General features: G+C 42.5%; 1 protein-coding gene across 1 annotated transcript; it reads left to right on the forward strand.

Annotated features, from left to right (window-relative positions):
- Positions 1-1547: 1547 nt before the first annotated feature.
- On the forward strand, positions 1548-24771 carry nin (ninein (GSK3B interacting protein)). Its single transcript, XM_083997834.1, has 28 exons — positions 1548-1873; positions 5847-6059; positions 7029-7122; positions 8188-8357; positions 10574-10619; positions 10703-10878; positions 11156-11302; positions 11435-11602; positions 11782-11918; positions 12063-12203; positions 12625-12799; positions 13036-13146; positions 13245-13334; positions 13500-13635; positions 13760-13881; positions 14018-15141; positions 18229-18321; positions 18418-18487; positions 18585-18752; positions 18840-18956; positions 19158-19271; positions 19383-19529; positions 19673-19852; positions 19952-20086; positions 20212-20313; positions 20450-20542; positions 23647-23760; positions 24478-24771. The coding sequence occupies exons 2-28, from the start codon at positions 5868-5870 to the stop codon at positions 24691-24693; spliced, it is 4578 nt and encodes a 1525-aa protein (XP_083853960.1). The 5' UTR covers positions 1548-1873; positions 5847-5867; the 3' UTR covers positions 24694-24771.
- The last annotated feature ends 301 nt before the right edge of the window (positions 24772-25072 follow it).

Below are 25072 nucleotides of genomic sequence, written 5' to 3' on the forward strand. Positions count from 1 at the left end.
CACAGTGTGCTGCAGGGGATTGTGGGTATTGAAGTTCTTTAACATTTAACTCACTAAATGTTTAAAATTCTTCACTTCAGGCTGGTTTATGAACCAGACAAACCAGATCAGCAAAGGTCATAAGGTTTCTCAGAGTGGGGATGAATTTGGAAGTGTATTCAGTGTGTGGAGTATACACACTGACATATGAGACTGACATATTTTCCTTGTGTATAACTGTCAGAAACATAGGGGCAGATATGGACTTCAACCAACAGCTGCATAAAATACAAGAAAGAGTTACAGATCTATCTTTGAATATGGATTTAAAAAACAAACAAAGTGAAACCAAATAGCGGCATTAGCCTGATCATCAAAGTCTCTGGGTGGTGCCTAAAGTGTAAACAGAGCATGAAATTACCTTAAAACACACAAGTAGTGCAGCTGAGCAAATGTACATAGTCACTTGATTGGTGTTTCTGCACAGCTCCCTGCAGGCCATGTCCAGGTCAGGTAAAGTTCATTATCAGCGATCCAAACCTAAGAAGGAGAGATGGAGATGACTCTCAGGGTATAATGTTTGAGTACATAGTAGAAAACACTGTGTGGTTAGTTCGGTACACTCAAATCGACTGTGGAAGTGGGTGAATTCTGTTTCATTTACAAGAAAAACTGTTATCATCTTTGTACATTATTCATCTGGGAGGTTTATTAGATTGTATAAAAGAACTCAACACCGAACAAACACCCTTGTCTTTTCATGCACACCAAGGTTGGATGTTACATTGTGACCTATATTATTGTTTGGTTTTTATTGTTGCCTGCATAATGATAATAATTCCTGTTTTATAGACTATGTTGTAAAATTGTGAACCATGTGCAAACTGCCTTTTGTATAGAGTGTAGGCACTGACACAGTGAACTATTAGGCCTATTTTGTTTGTGCAACATGTGAAACAGAGGTAGGCCTACCTGATTCCAGGGATGAGTGGGTCCTTCTAGTTCAACCAGACAACAGGTTAAATCAATAAAAAGCTCCCTATGTCTATTTGGGCTGCATAATCTAATCACAATGGACTGTAATATAAATCACAATATAACCAGGTGCAATATGCAAATTGCAGGGACAAGATTGTAGCTGGCCTACAGGACCCGACCTAACAAAACTCACATCAATTTTATATTACAAAGTGAAAACGAAAAGCAAAAATGACCATTAAAGCTAACATTGCATATCTAATCTCATGTAGCATATCACAATACTGTTTTTTGTTTGTTTGGTGTTGATGTTGTTGTTTTGCATTGTGCAGCTGTTCTCTCTATGCTTTTAAAGTTAGTCACATGATATAGCCTAGAATAATAGCCTAATACAATGACATAGCAAGAAGAAAGTAGGCAGGGAAGTTTTGTATTAACCCCGGTGTGAGTGAGCTGGGTCCACAGGGGGCCGGGCTGTGACCAGTCAGGCGGTCGCAGCTCTCCCGGTCACCGCCCCTTCCTCTTCCAGCCGCTTTTCAAAATCCGCTATCGGTGGTGGAGGAGGAGAAGGAGAGAGGAGGCGGAGGATGCATCCGAGGACACAAAGCGGCTCTCACAACCTGAGGAAACAACACTCTCTCTGCTGCTGAGGTGGAAATAACGTGTCTCTATCCTCACTCAAGTCAAATTACTTGCAACTGCCTTCGTTTTCTTTTTCTTTTGTTTTTGTTTTGTGTTTTGTTTTGTTTTGTACACGCCGAGGCTCTTTTACCTGCAGCGGGGAACCACCACGCGCCAACGAACGGGAGAAATGTTGTAAAACTAAAAACTAAAAAAGTTTGTTTGGCACCTCGCGGATTATCAACACGTTTTCAACTGTGGAAAAAAAGGAAATAAGCCAAGTTCGGAGACTCCGGTGAGTGTTTTTTTTTTTTCTTAAATAAATATTGTCGTTTTTCTGGGTGCATCCTCCTCTATTTTTTTTTTCTACCGTTTTTAACCAAAGTTGTTGCTATGGAGTCGGTTAACGGTAATTCCAGATTCGACAGCTCGCGACCAACCCAGCAACAACACACCGTTAAATTCCTCCACGCCGCCGGCGGCCGTGGTTAAATTAGCTCGGTTAGCAGCAGCAGCAGCAGCAGAAGCAGCAGCCCCGGTGAATATCCCCTCTGATTCGTTAAGCTACATAAACTACTTCACAGCTGGCTAATGCTATTAAACCCGCTCATAACTGACTCCGTGAGCTTCAGGCTCCCCGGTCAGTGAGTCAGTGGAGCAGCCAGGGCGGTGTAATTTCTAAGATGACCGTTAACAGTGTCAACATTAAGAAACTGGTAAGAAAAAAAAACAAATCACGTTTTCTTGTCATTTTCGACCCCTTTTCTCTGATTTAAACGTAACTTTATTGTTGTAACTGTAGAGCTATCTCTGACGCTGATAAAGTTTGTATTAAAACTGATGAATGGCTTAAGATGATGGTCCATTTTGAACTAAAACACCGGATACATTAGTTTTCACATCCTGAAGTAAAACACCATGGTGGACATCATGACTGTGCAGTAGCTACTGTGAAAATGATCATCCAACCAGGATTTATTGATCGGGGAATGAGTCATTTGAGACTCTATTGCTTCCCAGCTTCTGTGGTCTATAGGCTACATCATGCAGTTTTCATTCAGTCTGACCCAACTTAATGTTTTTTTGATTTACAAATCAATTTATTCCCTTACTAAGATAACCATTGGCTGCCACTGCCAGCAATGCAACTGCAACATTTCCTGGTGTTTCATATGCAAACAAAAAACATACACAAAAAGAACTAACATAGCATATTAATTCAAAACAAGACATATTATTCATTTGAAAATAATGTTGCTCATGTGCATATCCCCATAAATTGATGTGAGGAGCTGTTCAAGGTAGAGTCTGTAGATTTTCCTAAAAAACAAAATAGACTTTTACTAAATAAATCCTGCTTCATCATCACCCATGGGTTTCTACTCATGTGTGGTAGTGACTGTGTCTGCAGAGCTCCTGCCCTAGAGCTGCCTGTATTTTGATGTTTTGGTGTAGTCGGGACGTTTCTGAGCAAGGAGTTAGTGTGTTTTGTCCAGCCAATGACAGAGCACAGGTGAAGTCGGGCGTGCGGTGCCTTGGGCCTGCATAACACATAGCAACTGGACGGCATCAAGTCAGGACAAATGGTGAATACAGTAAAGAACAGGAAATGCAGTCTGAGTCTGAGTAGGAGGGCCACCGCCGTGCGCACAGAAGTCTAGAGGGCACAGGCTCGGGTGGCTCACTACCACCCAGCACTGGCTCCACCTGGACCTGAGGGTGCAGCGGCTCACAGTCTCTTCATCATTACACCACAAACCCAAACAGCAGCAGCTCCATCCAACACCTCACATCAAATTACAACCAATCATAGTTAGAGTCATTAATGTTAGGGTTATTGTTTGATGTGAGTGACAGCAGTGATTTTCAGGTAATTGCTGGGATTATTTTCATTAGGCTAATTAATTAAATTGCAAGTTTTTATGGACAGTGATTAGTGATTGCATATAATGATGGTAAATCACCAAATCAGACCACACTGTCCATGGTGACATCTTCAGTTTTGTTTTGTATGACTACCATATACTTATACTAATCTGTTTCTCAGAAGATGCTTTCAAGTCATTGAATATCATGATCCATTAAACTCTATCAAAATAGTTGCCCTCTAATTCCTCTTGGAGAAAGTATTGATTAATGTACTCTCAGTCCTATAAATACATGGAGCATCTTTGTTCCATAGTTGATCTGAAGTATCAGTGTTTCACCAGGCTGATGGTGCAGAGGGAAAGTTTTGACTGCTGGCGATAATTAATAATTATCCGTCACGTTAGTACTAGTGAATGCTGGAAGGGTGTGAGGATTAACCTCCTTCTTGTGACCTGGATGGGCCTGATTCTCTGGCCTCAGCAGCTGTCGACCCAGGGCCACCGCCAACCACTGTGACTGGGCTGAGCAGGAGGGCTACTGGGATAATTGGCTCAGGCGGCTGCTGCTTGCAGGAAGCAAACTATCTCACTGTGACAACATGAGCAAAGAGCATGGAGACAATCTGATTTAGTGAAAAGCCTGAAACGTGTCCAGGACGGATCTGTTCTGCATTTTTATTGATTAGGCTATGTCCTGATAATGTTGCATAAAGTTTTTTTCTGCACACTTGCAAAACACGATAGCTTTGGAGAAGTTTCCATCCTGCTGAGCCGGGATCTTCTTTCATTTCATAAGCTGCTCAAATGTGCAGATGCAGAATACTGATTTGGTTTTTGTGGACAGCCTATTGTCTGGGGTGAATGGGTACCCCAAGTCTGGGTGGGTGTGGGGGACACCTGGCCGAGCGCTTGATGATCTCCTGCGAGAGCAGCTGGAAAAGCAGGGGGTCAGGCGGGTGCTCTTTGTGTAGACATATAGGCTCAGAATGGGAATTTCAACTCATTAAATATAGCTGTATACTCCTAATTTTAAAGACAAGTCTAGGCACAGCATGTGTGCAATATTCTGTTAAAGGTGAGCAGAAAATATAGGAATTAGCATGAAAAGCATTTATAATAAAAGCACATAAGTTTTCAAGGACAGCATTTAAAATAGAAGAAACAGAAATAGAAGTTTTTCATTATTAGTTGAAATCAACTAAAACAAAATCACACTATTGGGTTCCAAATATTCCCAGCATGTGCATATAAGTGTTCAACTCCATGGCAAAAATATCAAAAGCGTAAAAATAGAAGTAGATGAATGCTATATATGTTCTGCTCAGCTCTTTGCTGCTATTTGCAGTCATGAGTTCGGACTTCCCCTAAGCTTCAGGTGGCTGATCTGGGCTGTTCTATCTATTAGTTATGTCATTGCTAAAGGCCGTTACACCATTTAACGTTTTATTGACCCATGATGACCTCTCACATTCGTCTCTCCAACACCAAGATTTATTGTTTGTGTTTCTGTTATTGTCTTGTGAGAAATGTCGTTTCATTGTTGTGTCCAGCTCTAGACTTCTGTTTGGGGCCTTTTGCCTCCTCCTCTTTGTCCCCTCACTTACTGAAATGATGCATCCCAATAAAAACAACAAAAACTTTCTCTGTGAATCTGTAACTGATGCCACCAGCCAGTAATTATTGGCACAAAGCTCTGGTGTAACCATCTCAATTAGTCCCAGGCTGCTTGTTCCACTTGGTTCACTGCCACTATGTTGCCTTTGTCCCGGTCTGTAAAATTAGTTGTAGTAGTGTGTAGCTCTTATATCATTTTTTATTATTACCAACTTAGAAAAAAATGGTTTTATTTTACTAAAAAAAAAAAATCAAATATCCTTTTGTAGGTTTTTCTAATTTCTATATTATTCATTGACAGTATTTATTAAAAAAGCAGAAATGAGTCAAAAAGCTTTATCTTCCTTTCATGTTATGGCAGTGTCATGTACTCCTGGTGGAGTGTTGCTTATTATTGAGAGAGTCATGGTCAGTGTCAGACTTGTTTGACTTGGTTGTGCCTATCAATTCACCTGATTGTCTAATCACTGTAATTGGATTAGCCAAAGCCTTCGCCACAAATGACGCTGGCGCAGTGTGTTGGTGGCTCAGTCGCTCAGCAACACTCAGATGAAGGTGCTGTTAGGAACTCATCCTGTTGAGATAGATGTTTCCACCCTGTTTGTGAGTATTTTTGAGAAACTGCAATGTAGAAAGAAGAGATTTTAATATCTTTGTGACTTTAGTGACCTTTTAAATTTGTTTTGTTTGTGTTGGAACTGTGAAGGTGAATGTTCACTAATGCTGCAGCTAAAATGCAATGGAAAGAGGTTACAAAACAGGCATTTTCAAATCTGTGTGTTTCAGGGCAGGGTGCTGTCCTGTGGGATGGATGACGCCCAAGAGCAGGACCACTACGAGGAGCGCCTGAAAGAAGTTTTTAACAGTTTCGACAACAGGGGCTGCGGCTCTCTGTGCCCAGAGGAACTCTCTGACCTCTGCCTGTCACTACACCTGGACGATGCCACACCGGCTCTTCTCAATATACTGCTGCAAAACCAGGACCGCCTCACTGCCAGGGTGAGTTCACTCCTGCGCTGAAACAGTATGCCTTTTGTATTTGTATGGTGTGTGAGTGTGCACCAATCGGAGCAAATCTCTCAGGAAATTTGTATTTGAGAGACAAATTGTCTCTTTTTCTGAGCTGTGGCCTTTTGGCTTCACTGTGCATCAGGTTCTCCTTTGATTTAGGCAGATGCCGGTGAGCCACTCCAGTTTTCGGGGCTTTGTGTCTCGAGCCTTTTTGGTGCTTTGTTAGTCGTCTTGTTGAGGAGAAAATTGTCCCCCTGTCAGCCCTCGTCCCAGGTGTCTGTTGTCAGGACAACCAAGCCGACTAATCACCATTCACAGATGCATATGTTTGAGGGTACTCCATGTGAAGATGTATGAAATAGCAAGGACACTGGTCAGATGTGTATAATTGGACCTCAAATTAAACACGTTGTATAAAATGCAGAGTACATCCAGGACACGGTTTTTAATCTGCAAGTAGAAAGATGAGATGAACTGCACGGCCTGCCTTGCTCCACACTTTTGCATCAAGTTTTGCTTGACTATAAGCGTGTGCACAGACAGATGGCTATTGTCTTGCATGGGCGGGTGCGTGTGTGGGGCGGGGTAAATGTTAGCAGAGGGGCCAGTGAACTGATTGCCTACCCACGGCATCCAACAATAAAGTCAAAAACGAAGAAGAAACCCCCACCTAAAGCTGCCAGCCGCCAGCCTCCGAAAGCACAATACTCAGGGTTAGCAGCTGTTGATTCTTGAAGTGTGACCTCGCTGCTCCAGCTCTGACGAACCCTCCTCCACCCAGACATCCAGGGACGCCCAGCCTCCATCCAACACACTGGGAATTACATCCAGTCTTAGGAATTTCAAGAACTTCAGCTTGTTTTTGTATAAAGCATAGTTTGCATTTTCATACAGTGAAGCCTCACTTTTATTTGAGACAATACATTAATGCATAATCTGTTTTAATGTTTGTTGCAGGTTGACTTTGACCAATTCAAAAATGCACTGATTCGGGTTTTGTCATCAACCATCGAGCCACCTCAAGAGGAACAGGAGACCTTGCAAAAACCAGGTGAAGTCCAGATTGAGAGTGTTTTGAAGACAAATGGGAAAAACCAAGTGTTTTATCATCAGTTTGATATTGAACTTCAGGGAAACATTATCCCTTTTCCGAGTCATGCAAGCAGAGAAGGTGACTCTGTAAGCTAAATAAGTGGAACAGCCCCCATGCTGATTCAGCTGTAAATCTACATACAGAGGCACAGAGCCAAAAGCATTGGACCTAAAGCCAATTAGCTGACAATTTAACTGTGCACGGCGTCACAATTCGACCACAGACATGGCTTGTTACTTTATCAGTGGAGCCAACATAGCATGGGCTTATATACTAATCTGTTTCTCAGATGATGCTTTCAAGTCATTGAATATTCATGATCGATCTTTTTGTGTAAATGACCAGACGTAGATCGTCCAAGATACTTGAAGATAATGCGAAGTCTGACTCATCATGTCAAAGTTGATACTTTACTGTCAGTGTCAAGTTCCCTGGAAACCATTGTTGACATGTAGTTTCTGTTTCATGCAAACAAATAGGAACATGTGGGTGTAAAAGATTCTGTAGTTACCACATTTTGAGAAGTTGCTACTTTTAGAGAAGCAGCTGATGAAGGTTGAACAAGTATTAGTCATAGTACTTTTTTTTCCTTGTGTCAAACAGAGTGTCACCATTTCTTTTTTTAAAAAGCATTGAAATGTGGTTTCTTCAGAGGTTTAGCTTGGGTGTGTTTTGAAAAAAAAGGAGCCTCAAGTAGCTCAATCTCTCAAACTTTTATTTTTTTATTGGTTAATTGTAATTGAACTCATGTTCTGCTGCCTCTTTATGCCAATAGAAATTATTGCTATATACTCAAAGGAAGCGCTGTATAGAAGGACATATTGTCTCTACTGTTTGGTTGTTTAGCTGCTATGACTGTGAAACAGGTTGTAAACTCTATTCTACTGAGTTATTAATAAGGTTGTAAGTGTCTAAAACGTAACTGCAGAATAATTATTTAAACATGTTATCAGTGAACCACATATTTGTTTGTGTGCAGGTGTCACATGACTTGACAAATTTCTTGTCATTCTTTCCCCTCAGAGTCTCCAGAGATCCAACCAAAGTTTGTGAAGGGCAGTAAACGGTACGGTCGACGCTCTACGCCGGAGTTAATAGAGCCTATTTCTGACTTCTCTGAAGTTACCAATGCAAACCCAGCGGAGGGAGAGGACCTGGACAACTATGAGTCGGCTGTTCCCAGGAAGCGTGAGGTAAAAGCCTTAGACTGATGCCCTGAGTATTTCCCAGCACCGTTCTGAACCTCCAGACACTCGGATGCCGTTCTTATCACCCTGTCCTTGCATGTACTGATTTCTCTGCAGCCGCAGACTGACGGGAGGCGTTATTCTTAGCTAATCTGCTTAGTGGCATGCAAGGCAGATCCTGAAAAGTAATATAGACACTCCAACGCAGGATTCACAGAGCTCTGTTTATTGCATAACAATGCCGTACTGTCTGTAAATAAGACTGTGAGCATAATTAGAGTTTAATAAGCCTTGGGTAATCAAGATGTAACCGCAATGTTTATGTAGTGTCACGCAGCGCTGTCAGTTTAGTGCTTCATGATGAGATTCTGTATGTGTCGAGTGTCGTTGAACTATGCCCTGAGTGTATGTGCTGGCGGTGGTGTGGTGGACAAGGCAACAGCACATTGATGTTTACGTCATGTCCAAATAGATTAGAGTTTACGGCAGATAAAAAGAGGGACCGGCACATGTTGTAGAGTTTCTTGTCATCAGTATCTGCACTGGTGTCCTACATTTTTTTTAAATTTAGTTGACCTTAGATGCTTGTCCCCACAGGATGGCCGTGGCTTCAATGCAACAGGTTTTGTTGTGACAGAATTAATTTGGCATTAGTTCAGAGTCGTAGCCATGCACAGCTGAAGTCTCTGCATGGTTCCTCTGGTTGATCTTCTAGATCCTTTTCTTGGATAATCCTGCTCTCACTGCTGACATACTATAGGGTAGTTTGACATAAGGATGATCAGTCGCCTGAAAAAGTATCAGCAGCTTCTGAAATGTAGAGATTAGTTGTTTTTATATTTACTCTCAAGTTGAATATCTGGGTTTTGAACTCAATTGTTTAATAAATCATTGAAATAATGCTTATATGCAGCCCTATGTTAGTTTTTTGCTACATATATATTATATACAGGATAAGAATTACGGCTGTGGCCTTGAGACAACAGGATCATTTTTCATACTAATGCCAGGTTGAACTGCAAAGTGTGTAATAACAAGAGAAGTCTCCAACTGTCACCAAAGACATAATGACAGCCAGTTTAGCTACGATGTGGATGAATGTTTTAATATTGTGCGTGTTGTCTGTGACTCCACCCCAGATGCCTCCCGGCGCCAAGACAAACTCTATTTGAGACATTGAACTGAAGCGTGTCTTGGTATTGACTAATCTAAGTTGCAACAATGCTACAATGTCCGGCCTCGGGGACCAGCAGATGGGGCTGGGTCAGGGGTGCTCTGCCACAGAGACTGCAGGCTTGGTGCTCAGGGAGGAGGAGGGAGTTTGGCCGTGACAGAGGAACAATGAGCCCCACTACCCCCACCCCCCTTCTGGATGCCTATACACCATGCATCAAAACGCCACTCGCAGAATCCCATCTGTTCTTCATTCCCTCACTGTTTGCTTCCCAAACAATAGATGGCCACGCTGGGGCTGGTTTGGAGAGCAGTGGGTCACACCCAGAGAAACCCTCCTTTTTCTTTTTTTTTTTTTTTTTTTTTTGCATTTTGAAAAACACAAAAACTGGAGTTTTATACTTCTTTATTCTCAGCCTCCAAAAAATACAATTTTCCCAAATACCAAAATAATCTCACCTTAAAGCCCCTTTAAAATCTGTATTTTGATCATATTGCATGATTTTCATCAGTAAGTTCTTCAGCTGACATTTTAGATGATACGATCTTCATTTTCAAAGATTACTAAATCTTGTGTGTCTATGACTATCAAAATAAATTTGTTTTTGATTCTAGTCCAGTATTTCTATGCTCCACATTGGCACAAAGAGTCTGAAAAGAGGCCAATAAAGAAAAGTGTGTCTGTCCATTGCATATTCTTCATTGTTCCCACCGTTATCACCGCCATTCCTGATTTCCCACTGACCCTCCCCGAGGACCCGTGCCATCACAAAAGCTCTCTTGTGTCTTTTTGTGAGACACCCAGCCCCCCTCTCGCACCGACTCAGCCTTTGCCTAATTTAAAAACATGTTTGAACTCATAAACAGCTGATTGTCACATGAGAAAATCAGGCCTGTGGGATATGTTGATGTGGTAAATTTTGGCACAAATGTGTATCTGTGTTTTGATTGTTCAAAACTGCAGGAGAGAACTTGTTAACCTAAAAAAAAAAAAGGGACTGTTTAGGCTCTTTGTGATATTAATTTCAGTGCCTTTTTGTGTCTAACAGCGCTGGAATGCTCTCGAATCAAGCACAGAGGAGTATGAGGCAGAAGGTACGTCCTCACTTTTAGAAGATTTCCTTCACACCGTCGATGTCCATCACAAAATGATCACAGCCTCTCAATCTTGTGTGTAGGTCAGATGCATCTCTGGAACCCCGATGAGCCGAGCACACCTCGAGGATCCATCGGTCCGCTGTCGGCCCATTTAGAGGAGAGGCTGCGTGAAGCCTGCGAGGAGTTGGCCATACCCTGGGACAGATGTGCTAGTCACGCTGAACTACTTGCTCTCTGTGAACATCTGGGCCTGGAGGTTTGTTGGAGTCTAAATTTAAGAAACTCTTGATTGCATATTTTCTTACGACTGAAATATAGTGGTTGTTTTTCCCTGGAAAAAAAGTCTAATTATGAACTTGTTTTCAGTACAGTTGCTACAGCCTAAAGTAACTTTAATTTCAGGTTTAACAACTTTCAAATCACCATGAGGCAATCAAATGATTAAAATCACTCACTCAAACACATTTACAGTATAAAGCAACTTCCTGGTCCCTCCAGGAAACATTGTGACTTAAAGAATTGTTACTTTTCAGATGAGCAGTGACATGCTTGCGAGTCTGACTGGCGATGAAGAGATAAACGTTCAGGAGTTCGTATACAGGGTTGTAAACCACAACAAACCCCCCACACCGTCCGCCTCCACACCTTACAGACAGCTCAAACGACTTCACTCCACTCAGGTATGTTAGTTGGCTGAGCTGTTTGTTATTTGTTTTAGCATCACGAAAAGTTGTTGCACAAATTCCAAGATAGGAAAATGTTACCTGGAGTTAGATTTAAGCTAAATTGTGTTGTTTTTTCCCCCCATGCAGCCCTTCGATGAGGGGGGCCGTAGGATTGCCACCCCCTCCGTTCTGACCAGCACCATTGGCATGCGTCTCTTCTCCACCCTCGATGACGGCACCGGTTTCACTCCAGTTGAATACGTCCTGGATGCCTGGATAGACGAAGGCATTGAAAACAGCACTGAGATCTTGCAGGTGCGGCAATATACCTAGTTTAATTATAACTGGCCATTATTGTTTATTCTTCATTAGCATTGGAAAGAAATTTCAAAAGACAGTTTTTTTAATTGTATTTATTCTGCAATGTGATCAGTAAAAAGAGTTACTGAAATACTCTCCAAGCAGATAAATGCATGTTTGTTTGTTTTTTGCAGGCTTTAAATTTCGACCTAGATGGCAAACTGAGTCTCAATGATCTCACCATCGCACTAGAAAACGAGCTGCTCGTCACTAAGAACGGGATTCACCAAGCGGCACTGGCGAGCTTCAAAGCTGAGATCAGACATCTCATGTGAGTATGAGTCACCACTGTAATGCAGCTCATTCAGAACGTAATACTCTTTGTTTATATTTAGTAAGTACATCTCCAATTATTAAAGATTAGAATTAAAACATTTTTTTAATATTCCTATGCCTGTTTTTTTTGTCTTGTCAGAGAGCGTGTAGACAAGGAACTCAGGGAGAAGGAGAAAATCCTGTCTGACCTGGAAAAAGCTGAGAAGTCGAAATCTCAGCTCGCTGCCGAGGTGGATGAGCATCATTCTGCGATTGAGCACACGAATACCCTCAAGATCAGGTAACAGTTAATCTCCTGTCTGTGCTCCTGAATAATGTGTGGATCTGTTTCTTATATATTTAATTGTGCCTTTGTTTTAGTCTCTGTCTGCCCTCCCTCATCTGGGCCTCATTACTGAGGTGGATTTTAAGGATTAAAATGCTAAAGGATTATAACTGTCAACTTTATTCGTCCAGTCCCTTTACAGAGACTGCAGTTGATCCTAATTAGTTTTATAAATTGTCATTTAACAGTATTCTCTTAAGAAGGATTTAGGTTTGTGGAGACTTATTGTTTGTTATATTTAATTTCCTGAAATAAAATGGTATTTGTGAATGTAGGCAGAATTATAGTATTGTCACTGTGCTTTCTATCTGGACTGTTGTACTATTAGATAGCCAAGCCTTAACGTTCAGTATTCTCTGTGGATAAATGTTTACAGGAAGCTTGAGCAGGAGCACAAAGAGAGGCTAGCAGCAGTCCGATCAGAGCTGATGAAGGAGATGGACCAGATCCAGCAGCAGGCGGGCCTGCAGCGAGAGGAACTGGAGGCAGAGATCGAGAAGATCAGGGAGGATGAATCTTTTCTCAGGGAACACCTCTCCATTTCTATGAAGGTAACAGAAGGATTTTATGATTAATTGGTGATGTTTGTATCATGTTAAGTACGTCTGTTTGCTCCCGTATTATTTATTAGTGCGCAAGGTACTCAGTCGGCAAATGGTTTCAGCTCAAATTCTTGTCATGGTTTCACTTCTGTCAGTACACATAGTTGTTACATTATCATCTGCTTATCCAAACGGATATACCAAATGATTTATGTCAACATATGTTGTCGTTCCGTGTCCTCTAGGAAAACAGACGTCTTGAAGTGGAACTGCTGGACAACACCGAAAAACTAGTAGAGGCACAGAGTCAAATTGCAAAACTCCAGACGAGTATGGACAACGTAATGAAAGAAAAGGTACCCCATCATTCTGCAGCTATGCATTTCATTTACCTTTTTCTTTTTTTCTGAATCTTTGTTGATCTTTGTCTATGTATGCATGTCATTTCCTGTAGTTCGGAGACTTGGACCCTGGCAGTGCAGACTTCTTTCTCCAGGAGGAACGAATCAAACAGCTGCGCAGTGGCTATGAAGCTCAGTATAGGGTAATGTTTTCTTTTTCTTTGCCCGTCTGTGCAGACATGGTGACAGCCATGTTAGCTGTTCAAACTGGGCTTTAGATTAACTGAAAAATCAACGTTCGTGAAAAAAGATAGAATGATTATCTTTGTTCATTAATGACACAGTATTCTTTTGTTTTTTATTTCTAGGAGCTGCAGGATCGTATTGATGAGCTACAGTCGGAGCTTCAGGAGTTTCACAGTCTCGGTCGAGTTCTTCAGCCCGGCCACAAACCTCTCTCTGAAGAGCTGGAAAGCAAAAGCCCTGGTATGGAGTCTGATCCAGGTAGGCTGCATGAATACTAACACTGCATATACTTCAAATAAAATCTCCAGGGAACCCCTTGCACTAACTACATTTCATGAAACAAGGATATTTTGCATTAAACTTGTCATTTGACCTTTTGCAGGCATCGGCTCAGAAGAGGTTCAACCATTCAGCATGAGCCTGGAGGCTGAGATGATGCTGGAGCAGCTCAAGGAGCACCACCTGCAGGAAATGGAGGAATTGCGAAACCAGCTGGAGAGCAAGGTAAATGTAGTGGATACCATATATTTCACATTTATTAACAAACATCTGAATTCAATGATTAAGAATGGGCCGAGGATAAACGTATCAATGCAATATTGTCGCTAACAATTCCTCTACTTTTTTTCTGTTGCTACAGATCACTGAATTTGATAAGATGGTGGAAAAGCAGAGGGCGACCCATGAAGGCCAGAAGTCTGCCTTGGCTCTCCAGTTCCAGCAGGAGGTCCAGGCTCTGAGGGAGGAGATGGCCAGCGCTCACACACAGGCGGAGGAGCTCCAGAGCCAGCTAGAGCAGGCGGAGCTGGAGCGGAGCTGCCTGGAGGAGAAGCAGGCCGAGGAGAGAGAGGAGCTCAAAAACCTGCAAGAGGAGGAAGTGGGAAGCCTCAGACAACAGCTGCTGGAGGCCCACACTTACGCCGTGGACCTGGAGGATCAGCTGAAGACCGCCGAAGGACAACAGGCCGAGACGGATGAAAACCTTCACGCTGAGATGGAGGAATTGAAAACACAACATGCCGATGAGATTAAGAAACTAGAAGAGGAGCATGTCGGACTCTCTGAAGCCAGACTGGAAGAGGAGAGAGCTAGGCTTCAGGAAGAAAAGGCTGAGATGGAGAACAGGTTGGTGGAGGAGTACGAGAGGGAGAAGGAACTGTTGCAACAAAATCATGAGGCTGAACTGGAAGCTAAAGTAGAGGAGGCAAGGCTGAGGTTCGAGGAGGAGCGGGATGAGATTGTGCAGGGACTCACAGAGCAGTGGGAGAAAGAGAGGGCTCAGCTGGATGAGCAGAACAACGAGTCTCTGCAGGTGTTGCTGGAGGAAGAGATGTTGAAACTGGTCAAGGAACAAGAGGAGAAGGAGAGCAAGCTCAGAGAGGAGTGGGAGAGCGAACGAGCTGAGCTTCAGGAGCGTCACGAAGAAGCGTTGCTCGAAAGAATACTTCAGGAGAGATCGCAGTTACAAGAGCAGTTTGAGCAGAGGGAGAAAAAGATGAAGGAAGAGTGGGAACAGGAGAGACTGCAGCTGGAGGAGGATTATGAAGGGATGCTCCAGGACAGGTTGAATGAGGAGAGGGAGAAGCTCGAGACTGAGAAAGAGGAGGAGGAGAAGAGGTTAGAGAATTTAATGGCAGAGGAGAAGGCTCGTCTGGAGGAGAGCCACCGAGAGGCCGTGAAGGAGCTGACGGCAAAGCACACGGAGGAGAGGGACGCACTGAGCAGCCTGCTGGACAAGCTACGAGATGACATCGCTCAGGAGAGGTAAGACATTTTATTCTCTATTTTATGTCAGAGTAACATCTTAAAAGTGAAATTTGTTTGCTTTATTGTCACATGACATTACATGAGACAGTTGATGTTTCTCACAGGTGTATGATAAATATGAAGCTAGTTAACATACAGACTTGAAACAGTTTGTTATGTCCTGATGCAAATTAATGAGTGAAAACCTGCAGGTGAACAAAAGTTCTCTACTTAACACATGATATCTTATCAATAAACAACAAGATATACAATGACCTTATTTCTTCTGGATGGTATTGTTAAAATCTGTTCATAGTAATACTGTTACTGTAACAAGACTGTTGCTGTAACATCCCTGAATAACCATGCACAGGAGGGAGATCGAGGTCAGCTTCAGCCAAAGAATCAAAGAAGTGGAGGATCGTTTCTCAGGTGATCAAGAGTCGGTTGCGGTGCGTTTCCAGGCCGATGTTTTGAAACTCGAGCAGCACTACCAAAGCGAGCTGAAGGCAATTTCCGAAAGCCACGTCGAGCAGAAGCTCCACTGGGAGGCGCAGTTACAGGCGGCTCTGGAGGCTGCTGAAGAGCAAAGAAGAATAATGGAGGAGACCATGGAGCAGGAAAGAGAAAACCTGAGTCAGCAGTGGACAGAAAAACAACATGAGCTTGGAAGTATACACAAGGAAGAACTGGACGAACTGAGGACAAATAACAAGCAGCTGCAGAACGAACTGGACGACTTCATCAGCGCAGCCCAGACTAAAGAGATAGAGCTCAGCAAGCAGCTGAACGACCTCCACAACCGTCTTCAGGAGAGCCTGCAAACCAAAGACGAGCTTCTGGCTCAGTCTGAGAACAGAGCTCTTCATGCTGAGCTGCTGCTAAATCAAACCGTGGAGGATTTTAAACAGGAGAGGGCAGAACACCTGAGCAACCATGCAGATCTCGAGGCGAAACACACCGAGATGCAGGTACTTTCCGAGAGGCAGATCATGGAGAGGATTGAACTGTTAACGGAGCGAGACGATTTGAAGATGAAGATCGAGGAGCTGGAGACGCTGCTTAAACAGGCGGCAGTGGACTTTGATCTTGAGAGGAGCGAGCTACAGGAACACATTTCCAGTCTTGATGAGAAGTTGAAAGATAATCTTGATGAAAATGACAGAGAAGAGCTCGTAGCAGAGAGAGATATGCTTTCAGAGAGAATTAAAGAGCTGGAGACGGAACTCAGTCAGGTTTTGGCCTCAATAGAAAATACAGAGAAAGAAGAAACAGAGGAATCCGATGACTTGAATGCACCGACAGAGGAGGAGGAGGAGCAAAACACAGAGGAATGTGTTTCATTGAACGGTGAGGAAGAGGAGACAAGTTTGGCACCTGAAATCTGCATCAGTGAAAGTGAAAACAATGATCATGAATGTGACCAAGAGGGCTCTGCCTCCAATGATGATGAAGGTGATGGCAAAGAACAAGACGATCAAACTGCGGAGACTGAGGACAACACTGAAGTCGCCGGTGATGTTGGAGAAGGGTGTGAAAACGATGCTGGTGCTGTTTCCGACTGCCAAACTGGAGAATCGTCCCCCGAAGAAGCCGAAAAAGAGGACGACCTTCATGTCAGCTGCTGTTCCCCAGAAACCGGGCTCTGTGATGAAGAATCAAACTTGAACGATGTTGAAAACAAAAACGAATCTGCGGTCTCATCGCTGGAGGAGCTTGAAGGTGAGGATGCTGATGAGGATGCAGCAGATGGTGAGAATAAAGCAGCTCTTGAATCATGTGAGGAGGAGTTAAGACCTCAAGCTGCACCAACTCTCGACTCTACAGGCCTTTCCCATGAAGACGAGCCATGTCATGAGACTGTGGTTGAACCGCCAGTGCTGGAGGAGACGGGAGACCCTGGTGAAGTAGCTCTGGAGGATATTGAGGTTAATTGTTTAGCAAATAACTCTAACCACCATAAAGAGGAAACTGAATCTGTGTCAGACTCAGAATGTGAACATTTAACCACTAAAATAAAGGACGATTGTCTGGAGCACCTGGATGAACCTGATGTGCGCGAGGAGCAGGACTGTGCTCTCCTTAAACTGCAGTCCCTGTACAACACGGCCGCAGAGGAGAACGTCCTCCTGCATGAGAAGATTTCTCTGCTTCAACAGAAGACGGAAATACTGGAGAATCTTCTGGCTCACAACAGTGAAAAGATCAAAGCCGGCCACGAGGTGTTGGAGGAAAACTACAGCCTCAAAGTCAGAATGATACTGTTAATGGAGCACGTCAGAGAGCTAGAGATCAAGGCCTTAAAGATGACAGATCTTCAGATTCGCTACGAAGATTGCTTGTGTGAAAATAACAAACTGAAGGAGCAGAACAGTGAACTTGAAAAGAGGCTCTGGAGCCTCGAGAGCAAGATGGATACTTTCAGCGATTTCAAAGATCAGCAGATTTCACTCGTGGACGAGATCAGCAGGATGAGGGAAGAAAACACCAAGCTGTCGGTGCTGTTCGGCGAACTGGAGAGGCAGGACGAACTTCTTTCAGCCGCGCATCCAGACTCGGGGCGAACCGAGAGTCCCGTGGAGGAGGAGGAGGAGGAGGAGCTTCAGGATCTGACCACTCAGATGCAGCTCACGGCTCGGGCGGTGAGTGATCTCGAGGACTGCTGCGTGGAGTTTGAGAAGCAGAACAGCCAACTGCGCCGAGCCGTCTCAGAGCTGCAGGACAAGTCGCAGACATTAAACCAAACAACGCAGGCCCATAGGTAACGTGGAGAGAAACTAGGATCCCGTCCTCCCATGTCTCCTGTGGCGTCTCGTTGTCCCAGCTCTTTGGTGCTTTGATGTTTTTAGGAGCAATCCAGTTGTTGTTGTTCCCAAGCACAACAATAGTGCTGTTGTTGTTGTTGGTCCCTACCTCTTTGCTCCTAAACCCTTGTGTGATGCAACAGATCTTGACTTGTGCTGCTTTGAACCTTGTAGATCACCAGTAGAAAAGCAAAAAAAAATTGTTTTAATGACATTTGGCTTTTGATCAACATGTAGCAACGCATTTCTTGCTTTGATGTTTTCTAATCACATCTTCTGTGGATTTTCTGACTTTGTGTAGATCTGAGGCCGGCCGTCTTGCAGAAGAAAACCTCGTCCTCAAGCAAAAGATCGCTGCTTTGAAGGAGGAGGACTTGAAAGAGGCTGAGTTGATGTAAGAAAAAAAATATATATATATTTTCAATTACCCATCTCTGTGCGTCATTTGCTGTCATGTAAACTGACATTTTCTTCAATAATTAAATCTAAGGCAAACTTTGGAGCACATGAAAAAAGAGAAGAGTACGGCTCAAAAGGCAGCAGAAAATCTCCGGAAGCAGGTACTTTACATTTAACTTGATCAGTTAAGTTTGTTAAACAGTTTGCTGCTCATTCAGAAGGAGGTCATGAAGTTATAATTTATTTCCTCCGCTGCAGATTTCAGAGTTGCGCTTGCAGAGTCAGCAGCTGGAGGACGAGAACGGGATGCTGTCAGAGAAAAATGCCCAAAATATTGCTGATATGGAGAATCTACGAGAGCAGCTCGTGGAGCTGATGAAAGAAAACGAGAAGAGGGAGGCGTTCCCCGCCGAGGAGAAAAACAAGGTAAACAGTGTTTAAAGATTGATGGTCGTCATGGCGCTGCTGTGTTGTGTTGTGGTGAGTAGTTAATCAGTGGCTGTTTTGTGTTAGCTGGCAGCTTGTGTGTCTGCTCTGGAGGCAGAGCTGACCAAGGCTCTGGACGACACCGCACAGCTGGAGGAGAGGAACGTCCAGCTGTCACAGCAGCTGTCTGAACTCAAAGAGAAGGTGAGAAATGACTGTTAATTGGATTTCACATCAATCCCATCACAGCACAGCAGACACAACAAGGAATAAGTATTAATGGCATGAGATTCATAAGATGTTCCACTGAATCTAAGTTAAAATTCACCCAAACACCGGCACTGGTGAAGGTACAATAAGAAACTCCTGTAATAGACTGAGCTGCGGTCGTCTTCTTGTTTTAAGGCGGCCAAGTTGGACTCTATGGAGAATGAGTTCACCAATCTGGTAGAGGAGCGGAGGAGTGTGGATGTGGAGTCTCAAGGCCTCCGCAACCAGCTGGTGAAAGCTCAGGAGAAGGTGAGGAGTTATTGTAAACACAGAACTGCTAGAAATGATCATGTCTTAATCAAACTTTACAAATGTCCAATATTATAACCTGAGTAACTGAGTTTCCTTTTCCCACTGTAGGTCAAGACGGTGGATGACACTCTTCATGCTGTGAACCATCAAAGTTCTCGTCTAAAGACGGATGTTCGTGTTTTGCAGAAGGAGCGGGACTCCCTCAAACACGAAGTTGCAGTCCTGCACAAACAGCTGCAGAACGCCAATGATAAAGTAAGAGGTTCTCATCTTTGTCATTTAACACACTCAATTACAAATCCAACTGGCTGTTCCCGTCCAAAACCAATCCAAGAAGCCGGAGTAGATGTGTGCATACAGACTTCATGAGATTTGACCTCTGCCTTTGTTCATCTCAGAACCATGTTCTAGAGATGGCCTTGCACTCCAGTGGTCTGCAGAGTCAGAGCAAGAAGCTGTACAGGGATGAGATGTCTCGGCTCATCGGACAGGAGCAGCATCTGCTGAAGCAGGAAAACGAGAGGCTCCAGGCACAAGTGTGCAACATCGAAGGAGACCTCATGCAGTCCAGAGAGAAGGTGAGCTGAGCCGAGCCCTGCAGTAAACTCGGATTAACCTTAAAAACCTGCATGCGTCTCTCCCTGTCACTAAACTCAAGCCCTCGTTTTCTGCTGCAGGTCCGTCAGCTCGATGCCACCATCGTGTCTCTGAAGCAGCACAAACAGCAGGATCAGTCGTCCCTGGTGACGGCGCTGGAGCAGGAGAACTCCTCCCTGAAGCAGGAGCTCCAGGCACAGAAGGAACTGACCAAGGTAAAAAACAAAACAAAAAAAACAACAGTTTGTAAATCTAACCAGTTCACCTTTTGATGCGTTCCTGATCAATTATTTTTCCTAAACATGCTGACCATGTGCTGTCCTGTGTACACTGGTTTCAGGACTGTGAAGCAGGACAGGGACGCACACAGCTGGAGAGCCTTCAGCAAGAAAACGAGGCGCTCAAGACACAAATGGCTCGACTGTCCACACAGCTGCTTGAGGTACATCACAATAATGCCAAACGTTTGATTTTGGCCTCTTCTCTTCTTGAACTTCTTTTATTTTAATCAAAGTTAATCTTGAACATGTCGCCTTTGAGTTTATGTTCCCTGACTCACGGTTCATGACTTCATTCAGTCCTTCCAGGCTCAGTTTGTTGGACTTCTGCCTCCGTCCCCTCGCCGGGTGCCCAGAGGACAGCATCGAGGTGAAGATCCAGACAACATGCAGGTACAGTACAACCTCAACCTTCCCTGATAGCAGACCTGGGCAAATATACCTGAGTATATTTGACCAATGTCAGACAAAATGACTGAGCTACAGCTAGAACCATTCCCTTGTTGCATGGTTTGGTATTATATTCATTATCAGCCATTTTTCTGTCGCTGCCATTCTTTTCTTTTGTCACATCATGATTATTTGTTTTCATAATAATCATGAGTTAATCATCAATTCCAATAAGATGGAAAACTATGAGCTACATCTCAGGTTGGACATGTTATTGGGATATAATGGGAAATAAAATAGAAATACACACACGCTTTTTTTTCTTTCACTTTGGTGTAAAAAGTGTGCCCACACAAGTAAATCACTTAATTCAGGTGCTGAAAATGTTTTCTATATTATTTTATTTGCTTTGCGGGTTAGTAAATGTAAAGAAAAACATAAACGTAAATTATTACTGCCTAACTTTAAAACCAAGACATTTTCCAAACACCTGAGCTGAGTGTCATTTAGTTGTGTTAATCCTCATTTTTATTTTTCATTTCCTTATTTTGTTTGAACACTGTGTGGTTTGTTTCGGTGTCTCCATCTCCTTATGTGGTGTGGGTAGTGTTTGTTTTTTGGGTTTGGTATTTAGTTGGTAGTGCGTGTGTGTGTGTTTCTTCTGAAACTCAGTCTTTATTTAATTTGCCATCTCGGGACTGAAACTGTGTCAGTGGTGTGATCCTCTGGGTGTGGTCCTGGTGACTGGTCTACATTTGTCACCTCATGCTCGTCAAACCCCCCCCCCCCTCTCTCGTTCTCTCTCTCTTGCTCTCTCTCGCTCTTCTCAACTGGTAGATGTAGCTCGCCCCCTTTTTATCTGTATATGGATGGATCCCACCAATGGCGTCACTGAAGCCCGTTGACCTATTTCTTGTGCCATTTCACAAGGTTACATGAATGTAGTGGAAGGAATTGGGCTCCCAGTTAATACAATCATAGAATAGTGTATACTATACATTCACCCAGTTAACTTCAACCCACCACATCCAACAGCACAATATATCAACCTCATAAAACTTTTAACAACTATGATCTTACAGAAGATGTTTGATCTGCTGTAGTTATTTTTGTTAGGGGAAGAAAGCTAAGCATTAGTTAATTATTAAATGCTTGATTCGTCATTTATAAAGCAATGTATATATTTATTGCTTAACTAACACTTAATAGTGTGTAGTTATTATACAGTCTTCCCAAATAAACTGGCATAAATATTTGGTATAAATGTATAGTATACACAACTGTAATATGAAGTGGGATCTCAAATGTGTGTAGGTGCTGATTTTACTGTATTTTACTGATTTCCGACTGGCTGACTCACCTCTTAGTTCACGACATCATCAGTGAATTCAGTTATTAATTGAAATTATTTGAGTTAGTCTGTGGAGACCTGAAGTGGTCAGTATTAAATAAACAAATAAGAAATACTTAAAATATGAATAAACAGACAAAATATTGAAAAATAATGATTAAAATTGTGGATTATTTCACAATTTCTTGGGTGTCGATTTTGTCTGTATTGTCATGATTTCATTTTGAAATCCCATAAGCCATCATCTTTATTTATTCATTACACCTCGCCTGTTATAAGTGAGCCACGCTGTGTAGGTGTTTAGGTTTAGAGGAGCGGGCAGAGCTCTGGTGAAGTGTACCTACCTGCCTTTTTCTCTCCAGGGGCCGATGGTGGAGCAGCGGGCGGCTCACGCAGACAGCTACCGGCGGATCGGTGGATTGTAACACCAGCGCCTTTTTCCTGCTTCTCTACTTTTCTCCTCCTCTTTTTTTTTTTTTTTTTTTACCTCCAAGACTGCTCCTTTTCATATTCTGCTCTTCCTCTGCTTTGTTTGGAGCAAAGATCCGACTCTAAAGCACATAATAACGCCGTCCTTATAGGAGATTGAACAAATGTGGTGCCTGATTTCAAAGGGCATGAATGTGTAATTGTATTTTCCCGCTGCTAGGTGGCAGGAAAACACAGAAAAGACTTCCCGGTGTTTTCCCCATGGGATTAAAATGACATTCCCATTGAGAAGTTCGACATATAATATACGGACTACAATGTTGTATCTTGACACTTTTTAATCTTGACTACAGGGTGTTTTTTCTGGGAATGTACTTGTACCATTTTACTATTGTTTAAAGACAGGGTATACAGATAAATCTTTCCTCAGAGGCTAAAATCTTGTTTGCCTTATGATCATCAAGGAGTGTTATCGTTGAGGCGGGGTTAGTGCCTGACAGCCTTCTGAGCCTTTTCTAACAATCAAGCATTTTCAGCCTGTTGTTGTCAGGCGATGTTACTCCTCTGTGTCCTCCTGTCTCGGTTATCGAGATTTCTTAACGAAGGTACCAAGTTTTCACTGTTCGTCTCTTCTCGTTTATGCCTGTATTTCTAATTCGACACTAAACTTGGATGAATGTTTCTTCAAGCTACCTGTCCATGTTAATGTTAATGTTTGCGTTCTGGGTCTGTTTTGTGTTGCTGCTGCACAACCAAAGTGAATCACTACTTTTCTGGGTTTTGTTTCAAACATGTCGCACCAACACTATTTACTTTTGAATGTTTATCTGGTATTTATTTATAGAAATTCCACGTGAGCCAAATCATTGTTTATCCCCAGTAGTGGGTCATCAGTATAATGTGTCATATCTATTACTGTCATATCTGTGTTTTGATTTTGAGTCAGGTAGTGAGTCTTTTTTCTTTTTTTGCACCATGTTATCGACTCAAGTATTTTATTTGTTTTATTTATTTTAGTAGAATCATGTTCGGGTTTATTTTATTTATACATTAAATTATTTTTTGTAGAGGTATTCGGAATACATGGCATAATTTTATACCTATTTATATTTTATTTATTTTTTCAGTGTGTTGTCCTCTCCTGTAGAAATGTACTAGACTTCATTTAATGCAGAAACTGAGAGAAAATAAAGCACCTAGCTCACAAGAATTTTAGTCTGTGTTGTTTCTGACTACACCAGCTCAAAGGCCAAGGTAATTCAACTTTCATTACCATTTTCTTGCATTTGCAGCTGTTTGATGATATCATTCATTGTCTTGTCACCAGGATGACAGGAAGAGGAAGATGCAGAATATGGAGGAACGCATGAAGGAAATTGAACTGTCGCTGCACAACATTAAGCTGCTGCTCAGAGAGAAGGTTGCTCAGCTGAACGATCAGGTCAGTCCAAAAACTCATATCCATTGGAACTAAAATTAAGTGATTTCTCTTGTTAAAAACACAGTTTTCATCATTTTCAAAACTACTTATGGAAATTATGGAACTGTTTGCTCTTAGAAGACACAACAGGTATCAGATTCATGGTGGGAAAGACAAACCAAACCAAATCTCAAATCTCCTGAGACGATTAACACATCAAAATCATCCTCATCAAATATGTACATTAGTCAAAAAAACCTGAAACCTAGAGAAATTAACAGAATATTTTACAAGGAGAAAAAAGTTGAACTTGTGCGTTCCCTTATGTTTAGTTTGAGTTTGTTTCAATCAGCAACACTTCAGAAAAAGAACAAAACAGAAAACACATCCATCCAAAAGAAAGGGTACATAACGCTGACCAAAACGATTAAGGCCTTTAGTAATAAAAATGCTTGCAAGGAAACCCTTAATTTTTGTTATCTAAGAATTACAACTAATGTGCTATACATCCTAAGTTGGATCATTTAAAGTTGGAAAGTGAATAATTAAGTACTGAAAGTTTTTAAATTACTGTAGATGCATCTTCTATAGCCAACACACTGGTATGTTGCAACAAGCTGACACTAGTTGATAACACCTGTCGGATTATTTTTCGTTAGGCAACATGAAATTATACTGTATATTACCAATGGATTTCATCAAAGTCTTTTGTCATCTCATTTCTCTGACATTTTCCAGATTCGCAAGAATGGCCGAGCAGACGTGATGATCAAAGACCTGTACGCTGAGAGAGCCCAGCTGCTGGAGGCTCTGGAGGTCACCGACCAGCGGCACAAAATTGCGGAGAAGAAGAACTACCTGCTGGAGGAGAAGATCTCCAGCCTCAACAAGATCGTGCGAGACCTGAACCCGGCGGCCCTTCCCTCGTTACCGTACCACTACAAATGTTCATAATCCATCACTAAAGCACCTGGAGGTACTCGGGATGTTAACAGCACTCCAAAGTCGACTGTAAACTGCACTGTTTATCTACTAAGCCTTTTTTTCCTGTCTTCAAAAACATTTTATTTAATATTGAACACTCCTTTAACGCAAACCAAATGGATGAGAAAAGGGTGTTGTTCCATGTCCACTGACATTTTTTATCCTAAATTTTTACTATTTTAATTTTATTCTCAGCAATAATTGTGTTGGACCTATGAAGACCTGAATGTGAAGGTTGTACTGTAAAGAAAACGTGATATTTTAGTTATTTATAATTAACTATTTTTCAAAGCAGTAAATGAGTAAATATTTTACCATGAAGCTTTCTCAAAAGAGAAAAGCGATACTG

This window comes from Trachurus trachurus (genome assembly GCF_905171665.1).
Source record: "Trachurus trachurus genome assembly, chromosome: 22".
NCBI classification, from domain to species: domain Eukaryota; kingdom Metazoa; phylum Chordata; class Actinopteri; order Carangiformes; family Carangidae; genus Trachurus; species Trachurus trachurus.